This window comes from Oryx dammah, unplaced genomic scaffold (genome assembly GCF_014754425.2).
Source record: "Oryx dammah isolate SB20612 unplaced genomic scaffold, SCBI_Odam_1.1 HiC_scaffold_17, whole genome shotgun sequence".
Classification (NCBI taxonomy): Eukaryota; Metazoa; Chordata; class Mammalia; order Artiodactyla; family Bovidae; genus Oryx; species Oryx dammah.
In genome coordinates, this window is record NW_024070201.1 from 35,750,368 (window position 1) to 35,772,550 (window position 22,183).

Below are 22,183 nucleotides of genomic sequence, written 5' to 3' on the forward strand. Positions count from 1 at the left end.
CCATGATCTTAGTTTTCTGAATGTTGAGTTTTAAGCCAACTTTCTCACTCTCCTCTTTCACTTTCATCAAGAGGATCTTTAGTTCTTCTTAGCTTTCTGCCATAAGGGTGGTGTCATCTGCATATCTGAGGTTATTGATATTTCTCTGAGCAATCTTGATTCCAGCTTGTGCTTCATCCAACTCAGCATTTCTCATGATGTACTCTGCATAGAAGTTAAACAAGCAGGACAATAAACAGCCTTGACGTACTCCTTTTCCTATTAGAAACCAGTCTTGTTCCATGTCCAGTTCTAACTGTTGCTTCTTGACCTGCATACAGATTTCTCAGGAGGCAGGTCTGGTTGCCTGGTATACCTATCTCTCTAAGAATTTTCCACAGTTTGTTGTGATCCACACAGTCAAAGACATTGGCGCAGTCAATAAAGCAGAAGTAGATGTTTTTCTGGAACTCTCTTGCTTTTTCGATGATCTAACGGATTTTGGCAATTTGATCTCTGGTTCTTCTACCTTTTCGAAAACCAACTTGAACATCTGGGAGTTCACAGTTCACATACTGTTGAAGCCTGGCTTGGAGAATTTTGAGCATTATTTTGCTAACATGTGAGATGAGTGCAATTGTGCAGTAGTTTGAGCATTCTTTGGCATTGACTTTCTTTGGGATTGGAATGAAAACAGTGGCCACTGCTGAGTTTTCCAAATTTACTGGCATATTGAGTGTACTTCCACAGCATTAGGCCTTAGAGAATTTCTATTTATAATGCATGTATTTGTTACTTCTCTTAGAAAACTGCTTCAGGAGTACACAGAAAGATGGCTAGTAGCACTGTAGTATTAATTTTCTCTGCTAAAGTCCTTATTATCACAAATTTGAATGGTTTTAAAGATTCTTTAGTATTTAAATATTTATTTTAAGATATATCAGCAAAATTCTTATTTACTTAAGAAATATTCATACCAAAATCCCTATGTAAGAGGTAGGTGGTTCTAAATTTGTGAGTACATGAGCATAGAATTTTCTGTTTGCTGTCTTCTAAATACAGAAGTATAATATATATAATGAGCATGTATTATTATAAAATATTTGTATAAAATATATATGCAAATATTCTATGAACAGAACATCTGAGGGCTAGTGTAAAGTATACTAATTATAATGTAACTTACATATGAAAGTAACATGATATTATTTTTTACCCATTTTAACTGCAATGTTAAGTAATGGCTTCTTAGGTGCATGTTCTGTGCCTGTTATGGATGCGCTCGTATTCAGATATTCTTTGTAAAAGAGCTTTGAATACAGCTTGGTAAAATGCCTCTCATTTCAACCATTGGAATAAAATGTATCACATCATTGTCCAGCCATGTCTGCCTGTCAAATGAAATACTATTTGTAAGGCAACAAACAAAAAGCCTCTATCTGCATGTGCAATTTTACACTTCGGTTTGTGGAAAGGAGGACCATGTTGAAATCATTTGAGGTGTGGTACAGGGTGGTCAGTCTCAGAAATCCAGTGGGAGGGTGCCCAGCACATCGTTACCTTTCACGTGTTGTTTTTCAGGAGATGGCTGAAATCAGTCATCTCACATACGGTTTAAAAAAGGCTTGTCTCGCTGGCAAGCAAACTGTTATTTAAGTATACAATCCACTCTACTACTGAAACAGTTTTGCCAAACTTATCCAAGTATTCTCACATGCTTAAAGATGGTATAAATATCATTTATTGCTAGCAGTTTTCTTCAGACTATATGGAATGTCTTCCTGCTGCCTGATCTAAGTGTCCCAGTTTACATTATGGCCTTTACTGCCTCTGTTTGATGGAGTGATCAGTAAAAATTTAATGACACTATAAAATAATAAAAATGTCATTAATTTACCACGGATCTTGGATGCAGTGGTTGTAAAGTTACATTAATAAACTGAATATTTTTTACAACAAAAAGCATTGTTACGTGGGAACGTATAAATAACACACATAAATTTAAGAGCAATTTTACTGTTAGCACACACATTATTATGGAATAGCCAATAAGTGTATAAAACATAGTATATAAAATTTTATTAAAATATACTGTGCACATCAAAAATTCAGCTTTTATCTAAGTGCAAAGAAAAGCCATTATTGTGTGCTTACTGTTTCATTGCTGTTCTTTCCCCATACCACAATTTTACATTTGTTGCCAGTAAGAGGAAGTTGATTTTTTTTTTCCCTAGATGAAAACAAACCTCTTATTTTTTAGCTACCCCAAATTCATTCTCTCTCTCCACCGATGCAAAGACAGAATTGATCAATCTTGCTATGGTAGGAAGGGAAAAGTTGCTAATTTAATGCAAAGTTAAAAATAATGCCTGAGGAGTTGAATGGTTTGTTCAGTGACTCTAGAAATAAGGGATAATAATACAGCAGTCTATCTGTCATCAGCGAGGCTACCCCGTCAGTGACTCTGGTAATATGTGAAGATGATGGATGCTACCGTCTTGTGGCTTGTAACATTTAACATTCATCAGCTCTCACTAAAGGGGGCTTTATCATTTAAATATCTTTATTTAATATGCAACATCTACCTCATACATCATAATTTCAAAGCACTTAGAGAGCCAACAGTCCTACAACACAGCAGAGCTGACTTTAATTTTTTTCAATAACTTTTATGTTGCCTGCATGTTTGTGACTGACAATGCATAAGTAAGTGTCTGATCATATCGCTGCATGTAAAATGCACATTTCACTGTCATCATGAAGACTGGGGATTTTTCCTGCCTGGGGGGTTGAGATTAAAATTAGCATTGAGGTGTTTTGTTTATATCTCCAAAATATCTACTTGGGAACTATATACCTTGTGAAAACTTGTTCAAGTGCATGGAAAACTTAGAGTTAAGAGCTTGCCACCCATCGTCTGCATTTCCGTATGGGGACATACCCATTGGCTCTTAATCGCCAGAAGCTGAGGCCCTCTTGGAACTAAAGAATCTTTAAACTTCTCTCTGTGCCCATGTCCACATCCTGTATTTACTAGGCTCATGTTCAACCTCACTGGTAAAATCTTTGCTTAGCTCAGCTGCCCTGAGCTAACTTGTAGACATCAGACCCTCTTATCTTATGGTTATGTGGCTGGCAAATAAATATTCTGAGCTATTCTTTGAAGAAAAGAAGGAAATCTTCTGGGAGACTAGGTAGAAATTTATATGAAAGGGCATGGCTTTGCAGAGTCCTTCTTTAATCTCAAACACAAATGCTTAATATTACCAAATATAAAATGCAGCCCACCGCCCAAAACAATTTTTATCATTGATTTATTTTCTGCCTATTTAACAAGCGTTTCATGGGATATTCTTCCTTGACTTCTATTCTGTCAAAATATTGATGTTTTATAAGGAAACTATCTCTGCTGTAGATTTTTTTTTCAATGAAGTCAGAAAAATGTATGACTTCAAAGACACTGAGAATGTGTTGTTGAATGTTCTGAATGTTTTTTGTTATGATTAAAAACAAGCTGATACTACTGAATTGTGAGTGCACTTCATTTTTTATAAAAGAAAAGATATTATCATCATGTAAGCTTTGTTGTCTTAGGATTTTACAAACCATGGCATGTAATTTTCCCTCTTCTCTTTCCTTGTCAAAATATTGATATTCTTTCAGGAGCTTTATGATTTTATTTTATTTTTTTTTTTTTACTGAAAATATTTTCCGGTAAAATCAAAGAGAATGAATGACTAGAAAGATACTTGAAATATGCATATTGATAGATAGCATGGTCTGTTGATTTTCAGAGAAAGTTGCTTTTCCTCCCATGAAAATACAGCTAAAGGTTGTTCTTCCAAGAAGATTGCAGGTGTCACATCAAAACTCCTTTTGCATTTAACATAGGGAAAGCGTTCACATGCAAATATTTGAAATGCGAAACAATGTGATAAAACAAAGGTTGAATATTTTGCTGTCCCTGGTACTCCTCATCTTCACTTTCTTTTGCTTCACATCATGACAACCAAAAGTGCTACTCAGTAATCAAAACTGGCTGATTAAAAGCAGCTGTCCTCCCCGCAACAGTGTGTGCAACTCCCGTATGGCTTGTGGTTGCTTTTTGTTGTGGCCTGCATCAGGATAGTTTGTTCTTGTGCAGCAGCGTTGTCACATAAGAAGATATTGGGGAACCATACTTAATTTGCTTTTTATTTTCACTTTTTTCAAAAGTAAGTGTCATGTTTCAGAGGTTTCCCCACATACCACTTTTGTTAACTAGTTAGTATTACCCAGATGGGGAAATTCATGATTATAATTTTGTTGCCATCTTTCATAGAAATGGTGCTAGATTAAAGCAAGGTTTATACTGTATTTTCTTCCAACACAGATTTCAACATTACATGATGAAGGGGAACTGGAAGACTTCCTGCACAATTTGACTGATGGGAATTAATTATAGAAATATAATGATATTCAAAAATAATCATATTAGAAAGCACAAGTGTAGTGAGGCTGTACAAATGAGACACAGCCTCTATCAAGTAATTGTATGTTTGCTCTTTAAGAATATTTCCAAGTTTCTAAACATCTTACAGAAAAGAACACTCCGAGTGTTTCCATCTAATGCCGAACATGCTCAGTACAGAACTAGGTCATTGAACAATAGACTGAACAGCAATCAGCACTCTACTGCTGCATAATGCATTAAGTATAACATGCAGAAACCATTCCCGGAGCTGGAAGCTGCTATTTCATGTCTGTAAATTCAAGCTGACATGACATTTAATATTGTTTCATAGTAATGAACAACAAGGTTTCATTCATTCATAAGCACAACACAAAGCCAAGTTTGAGTCTGGAGAGAAACAAGGAGGAGAGAAGGAGACACGTGCTGTTTTTCTGCAGACAAGAACACCATGTTAATGCTGGTCAATGAGCTCCCTGCTATCGATCCAGAGAGCGACAGAAGGAGAGTTCATTGTGATGCTTCAGACGACTGCTCCTAGAAGGACAGGTTAACAAGTAAAACACCTTTGGGTTTTCCTAGTGTAATGGCAGAAGTGTTTAACTTTCCTGACTCAAGGGCTGGCCGGGAGTGATGTGCTGCTTCTCACTTACCAGGAAGTTACAGTTCAAACTCCTAAACAAAATACAGTATCAGTGCCATCATCTAGTCTGCCTGCTTTGAAATATTTGTTTTTGAAAGCTTCTTGCCTAAAATTCTGATTTGTACTTTTCCAGGAGTACCAATGCAAACTATGATCTCTAAATGGGAAATCTCCCCTCCCCATTGAATAACAGTATATTCTAATGGAAACTGCTCTTTCAAATTTTGTGCTTTTGGCTCACACCTTTCAAATGCATTCCTTTTAGATGGCTGGAACAAATCCAACAGAGAGAAGATGTGCAGTACAGTCCTGGCAGGTCTCCTGCCACAGATGTCCTTTCCTTAGAGCTACTATGGTTTAGGTGCTGTCAGCACTGTTGGTGCCACAAACAGGCTTTAGTGGAATCTTCCTGAAAGATTTTCTGAGTTCCAGTTGGTCAGAAATGATGTTTGTAAATTCAAGTTTCATCCATTAAGCAAGATAGAAATTGGAAGGAAAAAGTGGCTGCTTTGGAAGCTAGAATAAGTCTCCGGTTATTCTTTCCTCTAGGAAAGAACACGCTTTGAAAATTTGGGGCCCCAGTTAACAGGAAAGTCAAGTGAAGATGGAAAGCTGGGCCCAGGTGTCATCGATCTTACCCGGCCAGAAGATGCAGAGGGTGAGTGGCTTTTCTGTAGCTCTTTTCTGCTGCTCTGTGTGTGTCTAGAGGTGCGCCTGAGTTAGGTAGAGGAACTTTATGGTCTTTCTTGGAAATAACCAGATCAATTTTCTTGGCAAAACAGAAGAAATGTTAGTCTTCATTGTGTGTTACAGTTGAGGAATTTGAAATTCATGTAGATCCTGTTACTGAACATATAGCAAAAAGAACTTTCTACATTCCATTGAACAACAAAATTCTGTGTTTCAACCACCTCAAGACTTCCTTATTTATTTTTCTTTTTAGGGACAAATTTACAAAGAAGAATTTTTTTTAACCCCCATACAAGTGATTCCCAGGAGCAATCAAACCCTTCTGGAAACTAAATGATAGTATGAAGCAGATCTGGTGTAAAATTAATAATTGCTTGGGCAAGACCTAGCCTGTGTCTGGATACTAACCTTTACAAAGTCTTTTGAAAGTCTGGATGGTAAAGACCAGCTTTACTCTCAATGTGTTTACCCCCAGCAGTATCAATGCCTGTCCACTCCTTTTTCCTTTTTGTTTGTTTGTTTTAAATGTACAAGCAGCGAATCAGCAGAAATTGCTCCCCAGAGGCTGAGTACAATTTATGAGTTAAGTCAGCACTTCAGTAGTAATGTTGCCTGGTTATTTACTGTGTCATCACAGAGTAGGGACTGGTTTTCCCTTTAGCTGTGCCTTTGGCAGAATCCCTCCCACCAGTCAGGGAAGATTAATTTGTTCTCTTCAGAGTAACACAATACTTCACCCATCTCGGGTCCCAGCTAAAGTCCTTTAGCTTGAGGGGAAGAATCTTACTGTTATCCCTTTTACTGGTATGATTTCTTCCAGGACCCTAATCCCTTGAAAATGTATAAAGACTTTTCATAGCAGCATCTGATCTAGGCATGGCTTTTAGTGATGGTTGGAGCCATCCTGGGCAGTTCAGAAATCCCTGGCATGTATCAGACATTAGGAAGCACTTAGAGAGTTTTCAGAAGTCAGGTTCTTCATACCAATAGGGGAGACTAATATTTAATGGAAGTCCTGGGGACAAGGTGTTAAACTCTGATTGGTTTATGCCTGTATGAGAACAGGGAAGGAAAGAGAAAGGAAGAGGAGGAGGAGGAACAGGAGCAGAAAGGAGGAATAAAGGGGACTCAAAAGCAGAAATCCCTCACTGTATCTCACGAAAATGAGCAGAGCGGCACTGACATTTTTTTGGGCACTTAGAGATACAGGGGTGTTTTTTCCCTCACTGGTGAGGACTAAGGTCTGTGGTTTAGGGACTCAGTTCTTCAGGGGTGCTGCTGCTAAGTCGCTTCAGTCGTGTCCGACTCTGTGCGACCCCAGAGATGGCAGCCCACCAGGCTCCCCCATCCCTGGGATTCTCCAGGCAAGAACACTGGAGTGGGTTGCCATTTCCTTCTCCAATGCGTGAAAGTGGAAAGTGAAAGTGAAGTCGCTCAGTCGTGTCCGACTCCTAGCGACCCCATGGACTGCAGCATACCTGGTGTCCCTTCTTAACTATACAATAGGTATAAAGTCATTTGCCTCTCAGTAATGTTAATAATCTAATTGATGATATCATATGCTTGGTAAGTTAAAAATCATAGAGTTATTAACCATTATGAAAAGAAAAAATAAAAGGCTTAACTGTAGAGAAACATATTATATAGAAGCTTCTTTGGAACTTCCATTCAATTCAAACACAGATTGTTTGGATTCAAGCTAATTTCCTAATTATTATGCTTTTTTTAAGCAAACGTTTATTAAGCATTAATATTCCAGAGAACATGCTAAGCTTTTAACCCATATTTTCTCATTTAAATCATATACAACTATGTAAAGAAGGTATTTTTTTCCATTTTACAGATGAGAAAATTGAGGCTGAGAATAGTTAAGTAACTTGCCACAGGTCATATAGGTAGTAAGGGCAGAGGTGAGAGTTGATCCTAGGCAAACTGACTCCAGAACCCAAGCCATTAAGTACTGTGCTATCCTGTACCCCTTGTATATACAGATATATAAGTGGTGCCTTCATTTTCCTGAACAAACTCCTTGTGACCTTTCTCAGTATGGCCCATTTCCTCTCCCCTAAATATAGCAAGTCATGCCATGCGCCCGCTCTCGTGTTACACTGTCACACATAACAGCAGTGCCTGATGAGTGTAATAGTAGAAGGCCTGTAGTGGCCCAGGAGCTTAAGGAGCGTGTGAAAACCTCCCTTCAGAAGCTTGCCCAGAGTTGCCATTGAGACCTCGTGTGCTTTTGGGGGACTGTGAGTTCATGAATGGAGTCAAGTTACCTGCTCTAATACCGACAGAAGTGGAGCGCCTTTGTGAGGACTGCTGGGATGGGTAGCAGCCTTCTGCTGACTTCAGGATATTTCCTGGCATCTGTTCAAGCATAAGCTGATTGCAAAGCCTGCTGGAGTTTCAGTTCATATTAAAGTCAGAGTAGATAACAGGTACACATAATACTTTCTCCACTTTGCTAGTAAGAAGGAACTGAAGTGAAAGAATATTAAAAAATGTATTCACTCTTTCATTCAATCTTGGTCTAAAAACAAACATTTCTTGAGTGCCTGTTCTGTGTGCCAGTCCCTGAACTACACTCTGGATAAACCAAAGGAAGCAAAACAAATATGTTCCTGACCTCTTAGAACTTAAAGTACAGTGAAGGAAGATTAAAAGGGAAATGCATAGATAATAAGGCAGATATAATTATCACTGAGAAAAGTATTAAGAAGATCAAGACTTCTTTGTTCCCCACAGAGGTTCAGAGTGGAAGCTACTTAGGTAAGCTCCACTGGCAAGTGAGTTTTAAGCTCTGGCTCAGGATGTCATCCCTTCTTTGTCCACACATGATCTGGCTTTGAACAGTTGAGATATTTTTCCAGCTTTATTGAGATATAATTGACATATAACCTTGGTGCAAATTTAAGGTATAAACTGTGATGATTTGAAAACACATATATATTGGGAAATGATTACCACAATAAGGTTAGTTAGCACCTCTATACCTCAAAAATTATCTTTACTTGATGAGAAAATTAAAAATCTACTCTCTTAGCAATTTTCAAGTGTATAGGCAGTATTTTTAACTATAGTCACCCTGCCGTATATCAGATCCCCAGAGCTTGAAGTTTATACTCTTTGACCAATATCTTTCCATATCCCCTTCCTCCTAGTCCCTGGAAATCACCATTCTAGTCTCTGTTTTTATGAGTGTAGCCTCTTTTGATTCCATGTATGTGTGAGATCATATAGCATTTGTCTTTCTTGTCTGACATCATCTAGCATGTGCCTTCAAGGTCATCCATCTTGCTGCTAGTGGCAGGGTTTTCCTTTTTTATGGATGTAATATTTTTATCACATTCAAAAATATAAATGTATAAAACAATCTCTTTATCCTTCATCTGCTCATGTATACTAAGGTTGTTTTCTATGTCTTGGCTATTGTGAATAATGCATAATGGCAGTTTTACGGGGCTCTCCCCTTCCTCTGGGGCTTCGCCGGTGGCTCAGATGGTAAAGAATCTGCCTGCAATGCAGGAGACCCAGGTTCGATCCCTGGGTAGGAAGATCCCCTGGAGAAGGAAGTGGCTACCCACTCGAGTATTCTTGCCTGGAGAATCCCAATGGACAGAGCAGAGGAGCCTAGCGGGCTACAGTCCATGGGATTGCAGAGTCAGACACGACCAAGTGTCTAACATCCCTTCCTCTGCTTTCACCCCATTCTCCTGTGTGGCATCTGAAGTGACTAAAGGAAGCCTGGCTTCACAGGAAAATATCTGCCAGTTGTGAAAATGCCAATATCACTTAGTAAGCAATTTGTAGACCTGCTTCCTAACTTCGAGCATAGAAGCAGCAGGGAAAGGTCACCAAAAGAGGCAGCTGTGCATGTGTATTAACCACTCATCAAAATCAAATGACAAAACCGTAAGCCAAGAAAACAGAAATTAAAAATATAAAAGGCAAATGTCTTCAAAATTTTATTTTTAAAGTCCAGCTGTTATTTGGCTTGAATATGACAAGGCAGCATTTCTTGTTCACCATGATATTTATAAAACTACAAATTCCTAGTGCTGGGGGCTTAGGAAACGTATTTAAGGTCTTGTTATACTTTGGAGCATTTGATGGCTTTGTTTGTATTGAACTCACAAAATTTGTTAGCGCCTATGTAGGGCATGTAAGGAAGAAAGAACTCAATTAATTGAGTCTGTCACCATGTATTAAGAATGACAAACAGATGTTTAATTTTTTATGGACTTTTCATTTGGCATGTCCCCCCTCCTTGCTCTCCTTAGGCAAGAGTGCAGTTCTTATCCCAACCCTACTAATTTCAGGGTTGCAAAGTATAGTAGAAAGGGCTCTGGTCTGGTTATTGGGAAATTTGAACTAAAGTCCTTTGCTAAATAGAGGCAAATAAGTGACTAATGCCTCTGGGCTTAACTTTATCTTTTGAAGGAGGTATGTTGGACTCTATTATCTCTAGTGGTGTTGCTGTAGGTGCCGCTTCAGTTGCGTCCTACTTTTTGCAATTCCATGGACTGTAGCCTGCCAGGCTCCTCTGTCCATGAGAATCTCAGAGGCAAGAATACTGGAGTAATTGCCATGCCCTCCTCCAAGGGATCTTCCCAACCGAGGGATCGAACTCACGTCTCTTATGTCTCCTGCATTGGCAGGGCGGTTCTCTTACCACTAGCGCCACCTGGGAAGTCCTCCATTATTTCTAGGGTCCCCTCCAAATGCAAGATTGCTATTAGGGCCTTCATGAAACAGAACATTTTTCTTATAAGAAAGATGATCTGTCCACAATACCTTTCATTTAGTTTTTCTTTCTTTTTTTTTTCAGAGAAATAAAAGAGGAGACCAATACCTTTGGGAGTGTATTTGCTCCACTTCCTGAATTGAATTTTTGAGTCCCTTGATCTTTTCTATTAATGAGAAGATCTCTCTGGTAGTATTTCCCGTTACTTTCACAGGTGGACGCTCCCTTTCTCTTTCCCTCTCTTCTCCTTCTCTTCCCCCAACAACAATAGTGGTAGCTTGCCCTCCTTTTTTTTTTTTTTAATATATTCTTTCCATTCTGTTTCTTCTCTCTCACACACTTTTATTTTTTCTGTTTTTTTAAATAGCTTAGATAAGAAAACATTCTTCTAACACTTCTTTTAATTCTTGAATTTAATTACCGTATCCCAGTCGCAGAGGGAGGCCACACCTCATTTTGACATGTAGCATAGTGGAATATGAGCTCTAAAAGGGATGAACTCTGAGAGTGATTATCATTAGGCAGGCTTTTGGACCCTGGATTGGAACTGTAATGATGTGCTGTCCTCCACGTATTAGAAACTTGCATTGATTTGAATGGAAATGGATATGTGCACCAAGAATAGCCCCTTTTAGAAAACAGTTGCTCTCAGATTTGCTTAGAAAGGTTTTATAGATTTGTACTGAATTTGTGAGTTGGATCCCAGCCAAAATGGCCTTAACCCTCTGAAAGCTTCATTTTTGTGTGTGTGAACTTCTGATTGCTTCTAAGTTTTAAATCTCAAGATAGCTTTATTTTTGTCAACCTAAGCTCTCTGTTTATAGACAAATAACAGGGACTGCAACTTTTCCTTTTTCCTTAAAAAATGCACCACTTGATGTGAATGTCTTCTCTTAAAAATCCTGCTTACCCTTTGATCCATACTTTGGGAAATCCCTGAAGCTTTTCTCATTTCCTTTCTCTTCCCTGGATCTTTACTCCTGGCAGAGAAGGAAGATTGACTTGATGATACAGGGCTCATCCAAGGCAGCAGAGGCAAACCAGAATATAATCTAGGGATGGATTTAAAGGCTACATCTGCTTATACTCTGGAATGTAAGGGTCGTTATTAGTTCAAGCCCACCAGATATAGTGCTTCACATAACAACACTTAGATTCTCAGAACTGGAATAAAGGAGAGACCTGTAATCCGAGTGACAATTCCATCCAAGAAATCCCTTTCTATATCCCTGACGAGTAGTCGTCTTACTTCTGTTCAAATGTCTCTAATAGTCTAATGACAGAAAACAGACTACTTCTTGGGAAACTCATTCTATCGAGTTTTAATTATTAATTCTTTGTTATTTGTCTTTGCTTTTTTACAACTTCTATTCATTGGTTTCTAGTCTTACTTTTGGATTCCAACAAAATGAGGCTTACAATTTCTCCACAAGACACTCCTTCAGATATTTCCTAAAGGGTTAGGAAACTCAGCTACCATCTTTCCCATTCTAAGTCAGTTACATTCTTTTCCTGAATTTTCTCATTTGTAGTTGAAGAAGTTGGTGTAGGTAATTTTTAGTCTACAATGCCTTAACGCTTTTTCCTACGACCAAACAAGTGAAATCATTCACCTTAAGTCAGCCAGAATGTAACAAGTGTAAAATAAGGACCACGTCATCTTTAATATAAGTGAAATTATCATTGAAATGTACCAGAGAGGAGATGTCGTTGTCCAAGAAGGTATCTAAGTACTAGACTGTATACCAGGAATAAAAGATGGGGAACTATACATATTAAAAATTTTTTTTAAATCCAGGTAAATGAGAAGGGAGCGCTAGCCAGAACCTTGCTATGGACTTCCTGGTCTGGCCTTCTGAGGTTTCCAGGCATCTTAGAGAAATGAATAGGCAAAGAAGTCTATATGGAGCCAGCAGGCTGAGGTCTGAGGCCAGGATGTGTGGCCAAGGATACCTAGGACATGGTGAAGACTAAGTAACAGCCACAAAGGCTGGGACATAAGCAGAGTTCAAAAAGCCCTCGGCTCTGGACTAAGTCTGTGGTATGAGTATCACAAAAATGTATTTTACTGTGGATATAAACGGTTTTAGAGGATCCTGTGCACCAGTTTATATCAGCACTATATATAAAGTGCAGCTCTCTTAAACAAGCAAATAAACTTCTCTTAAAGAAATATATTTGCTATGTCTTAAAAGCTCCCAAATAACTTTTAATGTTGGTAGAAAACAATTTCCATTGAACTCTCGAAGTGATGGATCGTCCTGATGGGACAAGAAAGGGAAATGTCAAGATTCTTGTATAACTCCATCCCCTAATACACCATAAAGAGAACTCAACCTACTTCTCAGAGTTGCTTAAGCTGGAAAGCCCAATCAAAGACGCAGCATCCCCTTAGTGAGAATCTTAGACCAAAGAGCCGAATATTTTAATTTGGGCTGCCTTCTTTAAAGAGGCATCATTCACACATACACACACACACACACACACTCATCTAGTTTTCGAACTGAATATCCTCTGTTCTGGGGAAGAAATGCTTGTCTATGCCATTACTGAATCACACAGAAGTACCCCTGCCCGCCTATCTTGCTATAGCAACTGGGTGGCAAAAGATTTAATGCTATCTACCATGAAAATTAGACCCAGGACAAGAGCAGCAGCATATGTTCCCAATGGGATTGGGAAAGTGAGTCTATGCTTCCTCAGCAGTATGTGCATCTGCTTCACATAAACCAGCATATTAGAATAAACGCTGGCTGATAGACGTCTGTCTGCCATGTCTGGACTGTGTAGTGACCGACTGTTGAAATGTTCCCTGTTCCAGAATCCTCTTCTCTTGGCAGCAAGAGCCGCTTAATTTCCCATCTGCTGGCTACAGAATTCAGCCCAACCTTAGCCTAGTGGACTTTGGGCTTCCTTGGCCTCCCCTGGTGTTTCAGATGGTAAAGTGTCTGCCTGCAATGTGGGAGACCAGGGTTTGATCCCTGGGCTGTGAAGATCCCCTGAAGAAGAAAATGGCAACCCACTCCAGTATTCTTGCCTGGCAAATCCCACTGGATGGAGGAGCCTGACAGACTGTAGTCCATGACATCACAAAGAGAATCAACTGAGTGACTTCACCTTAGGCTGGTGGAATTTAAAGAGCCTCAGGGCAATTGGTGTACTCTTTAAGTTATCTCTGCTTAAGATCAGGATCGAATTTGAGACCAAACTTTTTCTTTTTTTTTTGATTGATCCTTTCCTTCTTTTCAAATTCTGATAATTGTACTTATCCCCCAAATCCAATAACCACCCAGTTCTCTGGTTTTCTGATACTGACTTCTTATCTTTTTTTCTTTAACTAAAAAAGTCTTATCTTTGAATATTTCCTTCTTATAGATTCATTGTCTCATTTTACTCTGCTTGCCTATCACTGTTTGTTTACACATAGGATCTCTCATTTCATAATCTTTAGAAGTGATACTCTGCAGACTTCTTAGGTGGCACAATGGTAAAGAATGTGCCTGACAATGCAGGGGATGCAAGAGACACGGGTTCGATTCCTGGATCAGGAAGATCCCCTGGAGGAGGAAATGGCAACTTACTCCAGTGTTCTTGCCTGGAAAATTCCATGGATAGGGGAGCCTGGCACATGGTACATGGGGTTGTAAAGAGCTGGACACAGGACAACTCTGTAGACTCGGCCACCAGTTCCACTAGCTCAGTCTTTCCAAACAGGATCTATCCCTACTGAGAGTCCCCCAATCTTTAGTTTTACCCACATGTTCAAATTATAGTTTACTGATTATCTCTTATGTGCACAGCACTGTTAAGGACATGGAGAGAAGGGTTTTTTAAAAGATGGACTATATCGTATTCTTCAAGAGTTAGTAATGTAGCTAGGGTGATTATATTAGCATACACAGAAAGCAGAACAACCTAAAGTGCTATGTGTTTAAATATATCATTAGAGAAACAGAAAAGAGTGCTATTTAGAAGAGGAAGCTACAGTGCTTTGTTGATAGCAGTTATTCTGGAAGACCTGATAGAAATAGAGCTGGAGATAAGCCTAGGTTTGGAAAAACAAAGAGAAAGAGAAGAATTTTCAGTTGAGGGAATGAATAATCCAAACAGACTCAGAAATGGTAAAGCACACGGACATTCATAAGGAAGTTTCAGAAAGGAAGAGTCAATTCTCATCTCTGAGTTCTTCACCAAGCCCATACAGAACTTTCCACACGTTTGTACTCAGTGAATATTTGTTGAATTGAATATGTTATAAAAATAGCTGGGTTCCATAGCATTATGACCTTGAGTTCCATAGAGCTAAGGCTGAGGAATTTGGGCTTTGCACCAACTAAACAGGCATTAACCTTTAGTTGTTCAAGATTGACTTCGATTATGTATAGAGGTTGAAAATAATGGAAAAGCAGCAGTTAGGTTGATTTGGTGATCTGTTAGTCTCTTTATCTTTATTCTTCTGTTCTCGTCATTTCAGAGGGGATATTCAATGGTTATCTTTTCATATTACATCATGAGAGAGCTGAGCAGGTGTTAGGAGGGTTTTTATTCAAGTCATATTAAAAATACCTATTTTCCTCCTGGGTATAATACTCATTTACATATGATTTCACTTTGTCTGCTGTGACTGTACAGTGCTTTACAAATCAGTCTAATACTTTTTCCTCTCACTAGAGGAGAGTTGATTGTATTTTAGTTGTTTTTGTTCAGTGGATACTCACCCTGAGACATGATGTCCCAAATTAGGTCATGATACCAGAGGGAAGAGATTGTGTAAGAACTCATCAATATTTGTGCTGTACTATAGATTGTAACATTTAAGAATAGGCTATAAAAAGTAATTCTGAACTAAAACTTAATATCCCAGGTCTCAGCCCTGGAAAGAAGAATTTCATAAGCAATCTATTCAACTATTTAAAATTTTTACTAAAAGTAAAAATTATAACTTACTGGTATATATTTACTGGTATATTTACTTTCATGGTAGAGAAATCACTTCATACTTCTTCAATATAAGCTCACTTTTCACTCAGTAGGTTGATCCTGCATCAGGACAAGATGAAAAAGGGTAGCAGCAGCTACTCCACACTGCAGAATCACAGAACAGCTAATAGAGGAGAAAGGGAAAATGACTGTCCACTGTCCCTGAAATTCCACTGCCCTTTACTTACGACACAGGCAGTCGTCTTAATCCTTTGTTATTCCAGTGAGTCTGTTATAAGAAGCTATAAATTCACAAGATAGTGGTTTGCTCTTCTCCGCTCCCCCCCCTTTGTTTTCCTGGCTTGAACTGAGCAGCATAGTTTGGCTACAGGTCCCACAAGTGGGAACTGGGGAGATGTGAGAGTTTCTTTTTGATTGTGTCTTATGCATATTCGATGTATTTTAGTTCTATATCACAGGACACTCTTGAAATATATTTTTAGCTCTGGGGCAGAAAAGAGGCTCCACTAAGTAGTAAATTGCACTCTCCAGCTAAGGCTTCATTTTGCAACTACCCTGAAGGACAGAACTGTGCAGTATAGGAAATATCACCCAGGTATGAGGAAGGACTAGAAAGGGAACAACTGTGAGTTAAGCCCTGCTGTGTTCTTGGTACTAGAATAGACATCCTACTACTTCTCTTACCATTATTACTAATGCTGTTTCTAAGGGAATTTACTGTTTAATGAGTGGGTACTGGGTTCCAGTCACTGCTAAGAAATGTACATTCCTACTTAATGCTCAAAAATGCTCTACTTATCACCCAGAAAAGTAGAAGTTATTAGCTCTCTTTTATAAGGAGATGAAACTGTTGTGCAGAGGTGGGAAATAATTTACCCAAGGTTACTTATTTAGGAAGGATCAAATTAAAATTCAAACCCAGATCTATCTAGCTATATAGTATCTGAGCTATACTGACTCCCATTTTTCTCTGAAATGGGCTGATTCAGTTAGTTGCCTTTGTTGAAGTAGTTTTTTTCCTGTTGGTTTTCATTAAAAATCAGAAAAATATAATGAGAAATAGAAACGTGTGAAAGGATTTTTTTTAGTCTTTCAAACCACACAGATATTAAGTGCATTTCAGATACTTTCACCAGCTCTCAGGACAAAGAATTTTTGATAGACTACAAAATTGAGTTGGCTACCCAAAATCCTTGAGCCATCTTCTTCTAATACTATTTCCATGTCCCCAACCTTAAAAAAAAAAAAAAAAAAATTGGTTTCTACTGTACCTATAATCTGCCTCTCTCATTCTAGTAAAAGGCAGATTTCCTGGAACAAATGAAATGAAAAGGAGACGCCAATCAAATTTGTTTTGTTGAATTTTTAAGCTAAGTCTAGATGCTATTGAAACAATTCAGCTGACCATTTTAGAAATTTATTTTGATGGCAGATGTGAACCTTTGGGAGTAGTTACATTTCAGTTCACTGTTATTTTGCCATTTACTAACTGTGAGACTTGGGCAGTTTAACTTCTCTAACCTCAGATGTGGATTAGATGGTCTTTAATATCCACCTCATGTTAAAAATTTCTAATTCTATGAACATGTTTTATCCATTCCATATTAACTCTGTCTAGGGAAGGGCCTGTCATGTGCCTATTTGAATGTATGCTTCAGTTGTATTTATACAAACCCCATAGCATTAGAATAGCTTTCAGATTTATTATTTCAAAAAAACTGGGGTTTGCCTTATCATCCTTTCAGGATTTCCCTGCAAGTGGGAGGCTGGGATTTCAGAATTGTACAGTGTGGAAAGTCAGTAAAAGAAGATTCGAACCAATGATCTCTGAGTCCCAAACTGTGGGTTCATTTTCCCATTAAACCCATTTTTTATTTTACAGAGGGTTCAAGTAAGGCAAAGTACTTAAGAAAATATAAGAAATAAAATGGGGTTTGTATAAAATCTGATTTCAGAGATTCTTGGGTTCTAATGTAATGTGTAAACACCTGAATCTCACTCCAAAATTGTCACTGTTGAAGATGTCTGATGGTCTCTGTTATGACAATTGAGTGCTTACCTTATGCCAGCTCTTGTGCCAGACCCTGAGGAAGCAGTTATGAGCAAGACACAGTGCAGTTCCTGCCCTTTTGAGGTGCACAGTCTAGTGAAGAAGTGGGCCCATGCAACTGACAATTTGGATAAAATATAATAAATGTAAGATAGGCACAGGGTACTGTGGGAGCCTAAAATACTTAGCCCAACATGACAAACCAGATAAGACTGGGGAAGATGATCCCTGACATGACTCAAAGAATGAGTTGATTGCAAAACAGACAGAAAATTCCAGGAAAAGGGAAAGCATGGGTTCCTAGTATAAAAACAAGATGGTATATAGAGAACTAGAAGTGGTTTGGTATTATAAAGCAAAAATATATTCAAGTAGCCAGAGATGGAACTGGAGCCATGGTGACATGGCATGACATGAGCCAGGTCATGGAGAGCTTTGTGTACCATACCAAGGAGTTTGGATTTCAGGGAGCCATTGAAAACTTTAATATTAGGAGTGCCCTGGTCAGAACTGCACTTGTGATGGATCACCCTGGCTGAAATTAGGAAGAGATATTTAAGTGGGGCCTGGTAACTCAAAACTGGAAATAAAAATATCAGCTAGAAGACTAGTATTTCAAATAGTCCACCAGAAACAGTGAGGGCAAGGCAGTCGATGAAGTGATAAGGATGGAAATGAGCGGATGGGTTTAATAGTCTTTGTTAACTAACTCTGAGATTTGCTTCATCTTGGTTTGTGCTTCTTAATTTCATGTAGAGTCTACGGTAATATATTGAGTTGGATGAAGCCAGAAACTGCTGAGCAATATGAATTATTAAGTAAAGCCTTTTACCAGACTCTGTGTTCTCCAAGGGAATCTGCTTTAATCTGAGCCTGGTTCTCCTGAAAACTTAGGAAGCCAGAACCTTTTATTGTCTTACTTCCTGCACAGTGGTCTCTGGTTCAGACTTCAAGAATGCCTTTTTGCCTGGGCTCAACAGCTTGTAAGCCTTCCTCCTGTGCACACAAATAACAAATAGATAATAAGTAGAATATTTGAACATTCTCTGTTACCTTCAGGTCATTAAAATAAAGAATCACATAAGTTATCTCAGTTGCCCTTGGATCCTGTAGTTGATATGAGATAAAGGGCTCCGTTGAGCTGTCTGTGTAAAGCAAATATAATTTGAGAATTAAAAGGCAAAAGTAAACATGGGCACCAAAACTGAAAGCGGGAGACTCTTGAAAACACAGACTGGTACATCACTGGTTAGAATTTCCTTCATTTTGCAAAGCCACGAGCCACATGCATCAGCTCACCACAAAGTCATTAAGCCTTTTTAAGCTCAGATGAAAAACATTAACAAATACCACAAAAGGCTTTAGTATAGCCCCTTTGTTCACTCACATATGGCACTTTATAACTCCTGCGCCACTCTGGTCGTGGTGTTTGTTTAAGCTGCCTCCATCAGGCTGGTCCTGAAAGAACAAAAGACATCTTGAGCAACCCTAAGCAGGAAATGGGCTAATCTAAACATGGCTTGTGACACTTTAAGTAGAATAGAAAGGGGAGGGATTGATTAGTCATTAATGTCCAATTGGCTCCATATGGATGTTGCAATAATAAAGCCTTTTTTTCAGAGCAGTAGCAGAGTTATTGAATTAGAGGTTTATGTTTCCTCAGAGCTGACCTTAGGGAATTCCCTTTTGGTTCTTCTTGTTGATCTTTTAAAGAAAATGGAGTTTCCAATAGGAAAAAATAGAAGCCTTATCCACAATAACGCTTGCTCATAATGATACAACCGAGAAGTGAATTAATTTAGCATAATTTTACTCTCTACTATAATTTCAGTCCTTAGTGCTTTCTTTTGCATTCTCTTGCATCTTTGGTGGGGCAGTATTTCTGAAGCCAATTAGACAGTGGCTTGAACTTCATAACTGGTAACAGGCTCCTTTAATGTGCTTAACAGTGCAGAGAAATGGTATCCTTACGGGGGAAAGTAATGTTCCAGCCGAGAAATGCTGGGTTTTGAGATTCAGAGTTATTTCGTATCACTGAGTAGTTCCTGGGGTAGCTTTGATGTCGGGTGAATGCACTGGACCTGGCTCTGCTCCTTGTTAGCAGTATACCAGCAACAAGTTATTACAGAGGAAGGCAACCTACCTCTCTGGGTTTTGGCTTCTTCATCGGTTGTTGTTGTTTAGTCACGCAGTTGTACCCAACTCTTTGCAGCCCCATGGACCACAGCATGCCAGGCTTCCCTATCCTTCATTATCTCCTAGAGTTTGCTTAAACTAGCGTCTTTTGAGTCGATGATGCCATTCAACCATCTCATCCTCTGTCACCCCTTCTACTCCTGCCCTCAATCTTCCCCAGCATCATGGTCTTTTCCAACGAATTGGCCCTTTGCATCAGGTGGCTAATGTATTGGAGCTTCAGCTTCAGCATCAGTCCTTCCAGTGAATATTCAGGGTTGATTTCCTTTAGGATTGACTGGATTGATCTCCTTGCTGTCCAAGAGTCTTCTCCAGTTACCACGGTTTGAAAACATCAGTTCTTTGGCACTCAGCCTTCTTTATGGTCCAACTCTCACATTCGTACATGACTACTGGAAAAACCATAGCTTTGACTATATGGACCTTTGTCAGCAAAGTGATGTCTCTTCTTTTTAATACACTGTCTAGGTTTTTCATAGCTTTTCTTCCAAGGAGCAAGCATCTTTTAATTTTGTGGCTGCAGTGATTTTGGAGCCCAAGAAAATAAAGCCTGTCACTGTTTCCATTTCCCCCATCTATTTGCCACAAAGTGATGGGACCAGATACCATGATCTTAGTTTTTTGAATGTTGAATTTTAAGTCAACTTTTTCACTCTCTTTCACCTTTATCAAGGTAAAGTGAGACAATATATTTACTCTTTTACCCATTTCAGAGGATTGTAAAGAGGATCGAGATAATGTGTTCACTGAAAGCACTTAGTAAATGTTATTGTAGGCAAAATTCCTTAATACACTTGGTGTTTCTATTCTGGAAACTGATCTCTGGTATAGACTAGTGAAAAAAGTAAACTGTTCTTTAAATGTGTTACTTTGCCACACTAAGTAGTAAAACATCTGTCTCCAAATTTTCAGTGGAATTTTTTAATGTATACACTACATGTGTTTATACCTCTACCTCTATCTATCTGTCATCTACCTGTCTAATTTATTCAGTGAATTTCTTGGTGTGGTTAAATTCAATACTTAACATAAGAAGAGTATTTAGGTTAAGTAGGGATAAATGAATCTTAAAATGAAAACAGGAAAATGAAAATTTACCTATAACATCCCTGTGCATTAATAAAGATTAATGGTCAAAGGAAGAATTAGTACTTTAATCAAAGTACCCACAGATAATTCATCTTTCATTCCTGTACCACTGGTTCCTTTTTTTTTAAACCAACCTTTAACTTAGAACATTCATATTTTGCATTTGCCTTCTTTAAGTTATGATACCCATCAGTCAATCATTCTTTCTAACCTATCTAGATAATCCTCTATAAAAGACATAGAGTGCAAACCATACTCTTCCACCACTGGTATCCCTCCTTCTCTGAAGATGAAACACATCAGTTCTCTAATGATTAAGGTTCTTGCTCAGCCATGGAATGTATATTCCTGCCAAGTAAACCACTAGGATAACCAAATCATCTATCTCTCTTATTTTCCAAGAAGAAATCAAATTTGAATATCAGGTAGCCTTCTTATAATGAAAGTGGGTTCACATTCTGGCAGTAAGTGGGAGTGCAGTTAGCAGAACTTCCAAAATCATAGACAACTGTCACCCATCCCTCCAACATAGCACACTAGACTTCTACAGTATTAAGATACATTTGGTGAGATAAACTTGGTGAAAAAAGATCCAACCTGTGTAGTATTACTACCTCCCCTCTTTCCTAATTTTTCATGTCCACTTCTAATATTCCTTCATCTTCTACATTTTGTTTGTGATTCACTCATGATCGTTTTCTCTGTTAACCCAAATGTGTCACATAACTCTTTACAAAATTTGACAAGAGAAAATTAACTATTCTGTTGATTGACTTAAGTACTCTAAAATAGTGTGATTGTCAAGGACCCGATGGTATATATTGCATTTGCCTTTTTAAATTAGTAAGCAGTTATGCATTTTGCCCTTTTTAATAATTCTTTTTGATAATGAGACCTTTTTTTTTTTCTTTTTGAGTTCACAATGGCTTGGATATGCCGCACACTCAGGTTTATAGAGAAAAAAATATTTCAGAAAAATATCACTTTCATTTGTTTGTCTTGTTTTCTTTTATTTTGGTACTTTTGTTTTTACCTTTTAAAACTAAGCGTTGAATTAGTTTTATTTTGGATAGTATCTCATTGTTTGGATATACCACTGTTCACCCATTTTCCAGTTATTTTTAGTCTTTGGTTATTCTGAATAGAAGCGCTGTGATAGTCTAAAAAGTTTTCATTTATTTGGGGTAAGTGTTTACAAATGGAACTGCATGTCATCAGAAAGTCTATATTTTACTTTATAAGAAAATACCAAACTGTTTTCCAAAATGGTTATGCCATTTTTCACTTCCACTACCACTGTATTGGTATCTGAGTTCCAGTTGCTCCATATCCTTGCCAACAATTAGTTTTGTAAGCCAGTCTAGTGAGTGCAAGATTATATATGGGTTTAATTTGACTTTC

At 38.3% G+C, this 22,183-nt stretch overlaps 1 protein-coding gene across 12 annotated transcripts in view; it reads left to right on the top strand.

Moving 5' to 3' along the window:
- SOX6 (SRY-box transcription factor 6) overlaps positions 1-22,183 on the top strand; it is a 712,355-nt gene that overhangs the window by 657,412 nt on the left and 32,760 nt on the right. For all 12 annotated transcript variants that reach the window (XM_040258270.1, XM_040258272.1, XM_040258273.1 and 9 more), the window contains one exon: positions 5,622-5,730. In XM_040258270.1, coding sequence (XP_040114204.1) covers positions 5,622-5,730 — 109 coding nt within the window. The remainder of the gene's footprint in view (positions 1-5,621; positions 5,731-22,183) is intronic.